Source organism: Danio aesculapii, chromosome 4, assembly GCF_903798145.1.
Source record: "Danio aesculapii chromosome 4, fDanAes4.1, whole genome shotgun sequence".
NCBI classification, from domain to species: Eukaryota; Metazoa; Chordata; class Actinopteri; order Cypriniformes; family Danionidae; genus Danio; species Danio aesculapii.
Genome location: NC_079438.1, coordinates 59,064,095 through 59,076,594, shown reverse-complemented (window position 1 = coordinate 59,076,594; position 12,500 = coordinate 59,064,095). Strand labels below are relative to the sequence as shown.

At 35.6% G+C, this 12,500-nt stretch overlaps 1 protein-coding gene across 4 annotated transcripts in view; it reads right to left on the bottom strand.

The window, feature by feature from the left end:
• Window positions 1–12,500, bottom strand: part of sim1b (SIM bHLH transcription factor 1b) — a 28,911-nt gene that overhangs the window by 8,055 nt on the left and 8,356 nt on the right. For 2 of the 4 annotated variants that reach the window (XM_056455152.1, XM_056455153.1), the window contains exons 3-8: window positions 10,429–10,535; window positions 7,734–7,823; window positions 6,103–6,211; window positions 3,946–4,031; window positions 3,662–3,861; window positions 1,638–1,744 (exon numbers count right to left, since the gene is read on the bottom strand). In XM_056455152.1, coding sequence (XP_056311127.1) covers window positions 1,638–1,744; window positions 3,662–3,861; window positions 3,946–4,031; window positions 6,103–6,211; window positions 7,734–7,823; window positions 10,429–10,535 — 699 coding nt within the window. The remainder of the gene's footprint in view (window positions 1–1,637; window positions 1,745–3,661; window positions 3,862–3,945; window positions 4,032–6,102; window positions 6,212–7,733; window positions 7,824–10,428; window positions 10,536–12,500) is intronic. The other 2 variants (XM_056455154.1, XM_056455155.1) reach the window with 1 other exon arrangement.

Sequence of the window (12,500 nt, the reverse complement as noted above, 5' to 3'; positions counted from 1 at the left end):
AACTAGTACAGCCATATTTATATGTTATAGAAAAAAATTAAATACTAATTTACAAAAGAGGAAAAATCAAGAGAAGCAAAAAAAATAATAATAAGTTGAAACTTTGTAGTTTGTAATTTATTTTCGCATATTTTGTTTGAATTTAATTGTATTATCTTTTGATGTCTAAATATGTTTGGTGACTAAAATATTATTTTATTAAATATATCTGTTTAATAAATCTGTTTTGTTTAAATGCACCAAAATATATAGCCTATATTCACTGAGAAATGGGGGAAAATATTCATCCTCAAAATGGGCTGAACTCAATTATGCTGAGCAGTATATATATATATATATATATATATATATATATATATATATATATATATATATATATATATATATATATATATATATATATATATATATATATATATATATATATATATATTATTATTATTATTATTATTATTTTAAATATATAAAGATCCTCCACATTTGCTTTTGCATACAAAATTAATCAGAATAAGTTCCTTCTATAATTATTGAACACAAGTATGTACATGTAGACACCAGTACACACTCTCAGAAATAAAGCTCCAAACCTGTCACTGGGGCAGGACCTTTTGTAGCTTACAAATGCACACTGGTACTTTAAAAGGTACAAAAGTGAACCGTAAAGGTACAAATCTGAACATTTAAAGTACTATGAGTAACAGATTTGTACTTTTTAAGTATTAATATTAACCTTTAAAGGTACAAAAGTGTACCTTTTAAAAAGGCACCGCCCCACTGACAGGTACTGTGCCATTATTTCAGAGACTGCAGGTATTCTTGGTCTAATTGCACATTGCACAGAATCTAAGTATACATAGGGCTGTCACAGTAATCAATATATGGACGTATCGCACAACACATGGACATGAGCTCAATTATTGTTGGTGATGCAATATATATCATCCATACATCAAGTCCAAATTAAAAACACACTATAGTATTTACTGTAAATTACTGTAGTATATCTTCATGTGTGTGTATGACAGCTGAAAATAGATCTGGCAGCAGAGATCACAGCCTCTGTTACTCTTTACCTTTTCAATATTTGTTATTATTTATTTAGGATATGTGTTTTCACAATCTGAATCCAATACCTGAATATTAAACTGGTCAAATGACTATAAATACATGAAATATTCATAAGCTTGAAATATGATGTGTTCTTTGGAAGAGTGTACTCGCATTGTGATGATGTTATATTGTCATTATATAATAATGAGTGGCATAAAGTGATCTTAAAATGACAATAATATTGTTTATTTCAATATATTTTGGTGCAATATATCCTACAACAATAAACAGATATCGTGACAGGCCTACATATGTAAACCCCTGTCTAAACTGACACAGAAAAATGTCTAGACTTAAATTATAGAAGGAAAACACACACACACACACACACACACACACACACACACACATAAAATAAACAAAAATAAATCAAATTAAGTAATAATACCCCATACACCACCCTCATCATACATACACGTTTCAGATTTACTGATTTAGCAGACACTTATGAGCAATCTACAAATGGATATAGAGGTTTTGTTTGTATGTCATGCTTTCTCTTTGCTTTGAGGTTTAGCGGGACTCACGGAGGTGATGAGCGCAGCGCAGGTGAAAACTGTCACAGCAGTGCACGTGATGATACAGGGTCTTCTCAATCAGGTCCTGTGGCTCATATCCAGTCAGATCTGACACCCTTATAAATGAAATCAAAGCCATATAATAAACCTAATGAAATTAAACAGGTGACAGATAACATAAAAACCACTGTAGTACCACTGCTTGGTTAAGGTGTGGTCTAAATGCTTGGTGTTGGTTGGTCTAAATGCTCAGTGTGGGTGTGGTCTAAATGCTCAGTGTAAGTGTGATCGAAATGCTCAATGTGAATGGGGCCTAAATGTTCAGTGTGGGTGTGGTCTAAATGCTCAGTGTGGGTGTGGTCTAAATGCTTGGTGTGGGTGTGGTCTAAATGCTCGGTGTGAATGAGGCCTCAACGATCAGTGTGGGTGTGGCCTAAATGTACAGTGTGGGTGTGGTCAAATGCTTGGTGTGGTCTAAATACGTGGTGTGGGTGTGGCCTAAATGTTAAATGTAGGTGTGATCGGAATGCTCAGTGTGAATGGGGTCTAAATGCTCAGTGTGTAAACCTAATAAAATTAAACAGGTGACAGATAACAAAAACTGTAGTTCATTTTTGTAGCTTGTTTTCAGTACACCATACAGCAGCTTTTACACATTGTTCAGAAATGACAAGGCAGCTTCCCATAATAAAAGGTCTTGCATTGGCCTCCCTGTGTGGGTGTGGACAAAATATGCTGTGGGTGTGGTCTAAATGCACTGTGTAGCTGTGGTTTAAATGTGATGTGTGGGTGTTTCCTAAGTGTGCTATGGGTGTGTTCTATGTATGGTGTGTGGGTGTGGCCTAAATGCACTGTGTGTGGTCTAAATGTGTTGTGCAGAGTGTGGCCTAAATTTGCTATGGGCGTTGTCTATATGTACTATAGGTGTGGTCTAAATGTGCTGTGTGGGTGTGGCCTAAATATGTTGTAGGTGTGGCCTAAATTTGCTGTGTGGGTTTTAGTTTAAATGAACAGTCAGTGTGGTCTGTGTTGTGTAGATGTGGCCTAAATGCTCATTGTGGGTGTAGCCCCACTGCTTGGTTAAGGTGTGGTCTAAATGCTTGGTGTTGGTTGGTCTAAATGCTCAGTGTGGGTGTGGTCTAAATGCTCAGTGTAAGTGTGATCGAAATGCTCAATGTGAATGGGGCCTAAATGATCAGGGTGGGTGTGGTCTAAATGTTCAGTGTGGGTGTGGTCTAAATGCTTGGTGTGGGCGTGGTCTAGATGCTCGGTGTGGGTGTGGTCTAAATATTCAGTGTGGGCATGGTCAAAATGTTCAGCGTATGTGTGGTCTAAATGTTCAGTGTGGGTGTGGTCTAAATGCTCAGTGTGGGTGTGGTCTAAATGCTTGGCGTGGGTGTGGTCTAAATGCTCAGTGTGAATGAGGCCTCAACGATCAGTGTGGGTGTGGCCTAAATGTACAGTGTGGGCGTGGTCAAATGCTTGGTGTGGTCTAAATACGTGGTGTGGGTGTGGCCTAAATGTTAAGTGTAGGTGTGATCGGAATGCTCAGTGTGAATGGGGTCTAAATGCTCAGTGTGGGTGTGGCCTAAATGTGCTCTTTGTAGGTGTGGTCAAAATGCTCAGTGTGGGTGTGGTCTAAATGCTCGGTGTGGGTGTGGTCTAAATGTTCAGTGTGGGTCTGGCCAAAATGTGATCCTATCTGTGGGTGTGGCCTAAATGTGCTCTGATGTGTGGGTGTGGGAAAAATGTGTTGTGTGGGTGTGGTGTTATATGGCCTAAACCAGGGATGTCCAAACTCGGCTCTGGAGGACCGGTGTCCTGCATAGTTTTGCTCCAACTTGCTTTAACACATCTGCCTGGAAGATTGTAATATACCTAGAGAGAGCTTGATTAGCTGGTTCAGGTGTGTTTAATTGGGGTTGGAAATAAATTATGTAGGACACCGCCCCCCCAGGACCAAGTTTGGACACCCCTGGCCTAAATGCTCAGTGTGGGTGTGGCCAAAATGAAGTGTGTGTTCTGTGGTTCACCGTGAGTCCAGGAAGATGAGCTTCATGTCCAGACTGGCGCGAAACATGAACATGTTGCTGTGCAGCTTGATTTCGGTGATGGCGCTGGGTGGAAGTGTGTGTCCGACAGCCACCAGACCCACGTTCTGATAGCAGCCGTCAAACGGAGACGCGTCCAGACTGAACTGCCGGATCTTCAGGTACCCGCTGCAGTGGATCACCTGCAGGTCAGAGGTCAGCATTACTGTCACACACTTATGATCATCACGCATATATACAGTAAGAGCTGCTGATCTGAGCTTCACCTTATATCCTCCACTCGTCAGTCCAGCATTACGCTTCGCCAAAACACACTTCATTCTCAGGAAGAACGATCGCTCCACCTCATACTCTGAAATAAGCCAAATTCAGGGGTTTTACAAAACTTTCTGCATAAAAGAATTCACTTTTATTTTATTTAATCTTTGAGGGAAAACATTTATATGACTTTTTGTTAATGGGAATATTGTGATTTAATCCCATTTTTCACCTTTTTTCTCACTCAATTGAATTTGTTTTTATATTTTATTTATTATTTTTAAAAATATTTTATAATACACGTATATTAAAACACAATTTCAATAATCTGATTTTATATTGTTTAATCTTATTTGTCAATTTTGCAGGTTCCCAATCAATTCAGTGCAATTGCTTTAATATTTTGATTCATTTATATAAATATTAAAATAAAAATATTGAAATCACATGTATATTAAAATACAATTGTATAAATTTGAATTAATATGAAAAAATTATATTGTGATTTAATTTAATAATATTTCAAATTAAAAAAATCTGCTAAATGCAGTAAAATAAATATATATTTTTTAAAAATAATAGTTTTTTATATTTAATATATTGATTTACATTTACATGTTTGTTTTAATGCATTTAGCTGAATTAGAAATTTTAGATTAATCATATTTTGTTCATATTTTTGTCAGTGTTTATACATAACAATTGACATTTCGTTTAATTTCATTCCATTTGTGAGATTTATAAGCAGTCTGTAAAGTGAAAATTAGGATATTACAGTGTAAATGCATTAGAATTTTGTAATATTACTCACAGATTGGCCATATTTTTGTCAAGTACAAACATGATTAAGTTGATATTCAGTCTTTTAAGCATTATAAATGTATGGGAATTACTCAAAGCGAGGTGCATGCAAATAAATATGCTGTTTTAAATAAAGTAAATTGTCTAATTGTGATATTTATTAGCAATCTCTAAAGTTAAAATTACAATATATGCTTTAGAATATGGTGTTATTCATAAAAAAGGCAATTTTTTGTCATTTACCAACACGATTAAGTTCATATTTAGTCTTTTAAGCATTATAAATGTACAGAGATTACTCTGAAAGTGACGTGCATGAAAATATGCTGATTTATATCAAATTAAATTGTTTAATTGTGATTTATTAGCAATCTCTCAGTGAAAATTGGAACTATATGCATTAGAATATTGTGTTTACTCACAAATTGGGCATTTGTTAGCATATGACCAAGTTCATATTTAGCCTTTTAAGCATTATAAATGTACAGGGATTACTCTAAAAAGTGATTTGTGTGTAAATATGTTGATTTATATAAAGTAAATACTTTAATTGTGATATTTATTAGCAATCTCTAATGTTAAAATTACAATATATGCATTAGAATATTGTCATTCATCAAAAATTGGCCATGTTTTGTTATTTACCAACATGATTGAGTTCATATTTAGTCTTTTAAGCATTACAAATGTACAGTGATTAGTCTGAAAGTGACATGCATGTAAATATGTTTTTTTAATATAAATTGTTTAATTGTGATATTTATTACCAATCTATAAACTCAAAAATTAAAATATTAAAATAAAAACATTAGAATATTGTGTTATTCATCATAAAATGGGCATTTTTGTCATGCACAAACATGATTAAGTGCATATTTAGCCTTTTAAGCATTATAAATGTACAGGGATTACTCTGAAAGTAATGTGCATGTAAATATGTTGGTTCATATAAAGTAAATTGTCTAATTGTGATATTTATTAGTACTCTCTAAAGTTAAAATTACAATATTTGCATTAGAATATTCTGTTATTCATCAAAAATTGGTCATTTTTTGTCATTTACCAACCTGATTAAGTTCATATTTAGTTTTTTAAGCATTATAAATGTACAGGGATTACTCTGAAAGTAATGTGCATGTAAATGTTGATTCATATAAAATAAATTGTCTAATTGTGATATTTATGAGCAATCTCTAATGTTACAATTACAATTTTGCATTTGAAAATTGAGTTATTCATCTAAAATTGGCCATTTTTTGTTATTTACCAACATATTAAGTTTAAGCATTATAAATGTACGAGGGTTACTTTGAAAGTGACGTGTTTGAAAATACATCTGTAGTTTTATATAAAGTGACTCTCACCCTGGACGAAGTGTGAATGATATGAAGGTTGTGGAGTCAGAACCGCAGCCATCTCGTCATGATCCGCTGGATGAACGTATTCATAAATACTGTTTCCGGTCAATTCTACCTGTGTGAAAGGACGTCTGTAAATCTCCCGGAGCAGAATAAACATGTACAGTACAAGGTTATCATAGTTTTAGATTTTTCATTAGTTTTAGTTTTTATTTCATTTTGACTTTTTGTTTTCAAATTCAGTAAGTTTTAATTAGTTTTAGAGGCAGATTTACTCGTTTTTATTAGTTTCTATATTTTGAAATGACTTGGTTTTAGTTTAATTTTTATTAGTTTCAGTATTCGTTTTATTTTTTTTTTTCTAAATAAGGATATTTGTTAGGTGCAAAATTCAAAAATCAACAGAATAAATATTGTATAATAATAAAAACTCAGCCATACATTTTTTTTTAAAACCTGTATTTATACATGAACACTTACATGATCGTCTACCAATACCATACCGATCCTCAAATTCAAATACAACAGCCCACAAGATAGCAGCCTTAAGTATGAGTGCAAGGCTGCTCTGAGGTTAGATAAACAGTAGTAATGAGAAGTTTAGATGTTTAACGCGGTTGTTTGGACTCAACTTACCAAAATTAGTCAGCAAGTGTAATTTCAGTCAGTTAAAACATTACCAGGATCTGAAAAAATGTCTTACAGTAAAGTTTTGCAACCCAACTGAAGCATGATTCACTTATTTAAATAACTTTACGATTCTGTTATGAAATAAATTTACGGTTTTTTCACCAGATCCTCTCATTTAAGCCCTCGGTTTACCCGCGGTGCAGTTGTTCAAGTTAAAGCAGGCTGTCATGTACTGTTTGTGTTTGGTTCATTGAATCACGCATGCGCAGTATTATCGATTCACCGCTTTCAAATTTGGTGTAACGTTGCTGTCCTAATAACTGAATGAGAGTATATATTGGATTATTTCGAGTCAGAGGTGGATATTAGGCTTGTTAAAATGCAAGTAGTTAGTGGAAAAGTGCTTACTGGAGACGTGAATCGTTTCAAATGATTCAGTTCGTTTTGGTGAACTAGTTCAACCGGTTTACTTAGAAGGTCCGGTTAAAAAGATTCGTTTGCGATCGCGATAACGAAAATTAACCCCATTATTGGGCACAAATGTGTTAAAGTAATAGTTTTAAGTGCCTGTAATGCTGTCATCGTGCTGCTGTCATTTCCAATCGTTGTTTTTGTCGCGGGAGCAACAGTGAGGACTGACTGGAGGAGAACCGGCTCGATCTGACCAATGGCAGCAGGATTACAGACTCTGAGGTGCGAAAGGGTCAAACACCTGCAGCGCGGATTAGATTTACTTCTGAAAGGCTTACAGTAAGATTATGTATTAAATACATTTACAAATACTAAAACGAAGGAGGTTTTTGCTATAATTTTAGTTAGTTTCAGTTAGTTTTGTATGTAAACAATAGTTTCAGTTAGTTCTAGTTTTTTTTAAACTCTCGTTTTTATTTTTATTTCAGTTAACGACAATTATTTTACATTTTAGTTTTCGTTTTTTCGTTAGTTTTCGTTAACTATAATAACCTTGGTACAGTACAGCCTAAACATAAATACAGCATGTTCTTCACCTGTGAAAGGCCCAGATGAACCGACGCCGTCTCAGAGATGTACATGATCTTCCCATCTGCAGCCACTACAAATATAAACCCGTCTAAAGTCTGCAGATTGAGGACAATATCAGACAGGTCACCACAGAAACACATCAACTCACAATCTGCAGAGAAACACTGAGGATGAGTTAGACATGCCTTACTGATTGCATATTTATTGATTGATGAATAATCAGAAGCACTTGAGTCTTTCCAGAATTTCAGGTACATTGCATTTATTTTACTTTAACTGGAATGGCCTACAGATGTATTGTTTACAGTAAATTGCGTCTATTATTAATGTAAAACTGCTTTAAGGTCCCATAAAATTAAAATAAAGTTTTTTAAATGTTAGTATCAGTATTGTTAGTTTTTAGGACATCTGTAAGCTAGTTTGCTCCATGTTTTGTGTTTAGGAGATGTAAAACTGATATGAACATTAAGCTTGCAGTTAGTCACTTCTGCCTAAATGGATCAGAGGTTTTATTCAGTGTTGTCAGATGTTGCTGACTGTTTCCAGGTCAAAAGCTGCCGAAAAAACGATGAAAAGCAAAAAGCGCCGCCCAACAATCAGTAGACTACAATAACCTGGGTTGAGGCTGAGGAGCGGGGGGGAGGTGGGGTGAGATGTCGTGTCGGGGAGGGAGATCACAAGCATTTCTACACTGTTCTAAGAATATGTATGAGAACAACGGGGGCTATGGCATCTCTTTGGGGGATCAAAACAGGTGTATGAGGGCAGACCGGGGCGGGCGAGCACGCCATTGCAAAACCGCCCAAATTTTCACTACCCGCCTGTCATTTTTTTACCCGCAAAAATAAATTCAAAACCGCCCAATCTGGCAACACTGGTTTAATTCATGTCACCTCATATTACAGTTTCTCATTAAATCTTCTGACCAATCAAATTCTCACTAGTGTCTGGTATGCCCCGCCCCCTTCTTCTCAATGGCTGTTCATTTGATGCACTTGAGCTCAACCACTCTCACTGGCAAAGCTGTTTTTTAGAAGGGGGTGGGGCTACACTATGCCCCGCCCTCTCTGTGTTTCGGTCAGATTGGCAGATTTCCCGCCCTCTTGGGCGGTTTGAATATATTCACCTTTATTTGTATAGCGCTTATACAATGTAGATTGTGTCAAAGCAGCTTCACATAAAAGGTCACAGTAAATAGGAACAGTGTAGTTCAGTTTGTAGTGTTTAAGTTCAGTTCAGTTTAGCTCAGTTCAGTGTGGTTTAATAATCACTACTGAGAGTCCAAATGCTGAAGAGCAAATCCAACGATGCGCAGCTCTACAGATCCCGAACCATGCAAGCCAGTGGCGACAGCGGAGAGGGAAAAAAAAACTTCACTTATATTCACATATATCCCCACCCACCCTCCCTCATAGACAAGTCATTACAGTGTATGGTTGTTGGGTGGTGCTATTTGGTTTTCAGCGGTTTTTCGACAGCTTTTGGGCTGAAACCAGTCAGCTACATCTGGTAACACTGGTTTCGGTTGAGATTACATCAAATATCGAATAAAAATGCACATTTTAAAGTACATCAAGGCACGTTTAAATGTGAAACACAGTAAAAAAAATTGTTACCAACTTAAATTGTGTAGATGAATCAAACAAACTTTTACTAGTCCTTACGAATCCAAAATCAAACAAAAGGTGCTTCAGGGGTAATCAATGTTTGGTCAAGAGATTCACAAAGATAAACAAAAAAAAATCATACGTCCAAGATACTTTAGAAGTAAGTAAAAAAGTTCAAAAGCCTTTATTAACATTACATATTGCTGATAAAAACAGCCAGGCTGCTTTTTAAAGCAATAGTCAGAATTATTCAGCCTCCTGTTGAATATTTTTACAAATATTTTTCCCCCAATCTGTTCCCTTAAACAGAGAGATATCTATCAACACATTTCTAAACATCATAGTTTTAATAACTCATTTCTAATAACTCATTTCTTTTTTCTTTGCTATGATGACAGCACATAATATTTGATATTCTTCAAGGTACTACTATTCAACTTGGTGACAATTAAAGGCTTAACTAGGTTAATTAGGGTAAAGTTAGGGTAATTAGGCAAGTTGTTCTGTACACAATCAAAAACAAATGTTGCTTAAGGGGGCTAATAATATTGACCTTAAAATGGGTTTAAAACTATTAAAAACTGCTTTTATTCTAGCCAAAATAAAACAAATAAGACTTTCTCCAGAAGAACAAATATTAGAGGAAATACTGTGAAACTTTCCTGAATCAGTTAAACATCATTTGGGAAATATTGGAAACAGAAAAATTCAATCACTGCAGGGTGAATAATTTGAACAGTATATGGTATTTCATAACAGTCTTCTAGTGTATTTACACGTACATTCACACCCTTGGCAAATTCTGACATTTTGTTAAGTGTAAATAAAAGCTGAGAAATAAATATATATGTTTTTTCCCACATTGATGCCTCTTGTACATCGTCTTATTATTTTTTTTTTTAAAGAAACCAGTGTCATTTCCAGTCAAAAAATCAAACTTTCTGGTTAAATAAAAGAACCTTAAGTCAGAATTTGCCAATAATTTGGTATCAATAAATTGGGGCTTGACTGTAAATGAAACATTATTTCCTGCTATACACAGTACAAGTTAAAGAAGCCAATGGCAAAGATAGTAGTAAAGTCTTCATATTACCTGGAGCATCTTGCTGATTATTACCTGGAGTAAATGAGATCCGAGCTCATGGGATGGGTTTTCTCCAGATCTGGTTCGACCCGCTTGACCCCACACCTCTCCCAAACCTAAAGAAACACACACACACACACACACACACACACACACACCGCAATAGGCATTATGCAACATTTTTGTGCATTTTCATTTAAATCATATGCTAATTACATTCAGGTGGTGGCAACAGAGGTGTGGATCCAAATGGAGTTTATTAAGAAAGGACGTACAAGCAAAGTTCAATCAGGGACAGAGAGGAGCAGATTGACAGGAGCAGGTAAGAAGTAGATTGTGTAGCAGGCGAATAGTTAAGGCAGGCGGCAAAACAACATAAACGGTAAACAAACACAGGGTCAAATACCATGGGAGGCGGGACAATGAAAACACTTTAAAATGCTCTCTTACACATAGCAAGACTCAGCAAAGAAGTGTGTGTATGGGTTGTTTATACAGCAGGTTATTAGTGTTGACGAGCTTCAGCTGTGCGTGTGTAATCAGAGATCATCTGGAAATGGTGTGTGTGTGAGGTCCATGATGGGATATGTAGTTCAGTGGCAGATGTGTAGTTGGGTGAATGATAGCTGTTGTTTTCCAGTACTATGGATTCCATGTTGATCATAACAATCAGGCATATCTGAATATATTAAAATTACATTTTAAATGAATCTTTTATCAAATAATAGTAATAATTAACAAACATTTTTAAATAATAATCATTACTATAATAATTTAGTGTTTTTGAACCATACAATTGACCTTATTCTTCAATGCGGAAGTGCGCTTGATTTAGTTACTCATGGGAGAAATGACTAGGAATAATAAACGGCAGAAAACGGTCAAACTGCTCACTCTAAAGTGTGTGCATGATTAGACAGACAAAAACAGAATAATATAATAAATATATATCAGTTTACAGCATCAAGCAGCATAACTGGCTGTTTTTAATGTCTAAAAATAAATGGAAGCGAATTAGAGTGGAAGTCTTGAGCCAAAGAGATTAAATGACTGCACAAACTCGCGCAAAGAAGAAGAAACATATATATTTTTATCAATTTTAACACGTTTGGCTTGAGTTCAGTTTAAATGTAGGAGTTAAACTTCATCAAATGATTCAACAATGTGAGCGCTGGAGACATCAAATATTCTACTGGAATACCTATCATTTATTTTGTTTTCACAGACATTTAATGAAATATAACAAGACAGCAAATCTGTAAATAGTACACACACACACACGCACACACGCACACACACACACACACACACACACACACACACGCGCACACACACACACTCCTGAATTATTAGCCCATGTATATTTTTCCCCAATTGTTTAATGGAGAGATCCTTTACCACATGGCATAACTCTCTCTTTCTCTCCCCAGTTTTACTGTAATAAAGTTTGTTACAAGAATATATCTCATTATTTTGATATGTCATATATGACTTGGTCATGACAGTCGGAATAGTCATTATTCTTATGAGATTAATTATTACAAGAAATATCTCATTATTGAAAGTAAGTCGTCACCTATTATTACTGAGAAAGTAAGTCTATTAGTTTCACATTGTGACGTTATGATAAGATATATATCCTATATGTTTTAATTTAATAGGGACACTAGCTTTCCACACCATACAGATCAAATGTGGATCATCATAACCTGAGTCCAATCCCGGCTAACTTCCGGAAAGGTAGAGTAACCAATAGCGTTAGAGATAACAAGTAAACCAAGTCCCGCCCCAGGACTGACGAAAATCCCAAAAGTTTCGCGCGAGCAGAAAGAAGAAGTAGCGAGCGAGCGGAGAGAACTGATCGCGCGCGCGCTGTAGGCATGACTGTTTCCTCGCGTGTGGGCCTGTAATCTGCTCGCGCTTCACTTCTCGCGCGTAAACATAACCGCTGCGCTCGATTAGTATTGTCATTGTTTTGCCGCCATAGTAATTGCTCTGGTGTGGTGATTCTACAGTTGCTATGGTAACAACAACTATAGTAATCGCTCTGCTGTGGTGATTCTACAGTTGCTATGGTAACA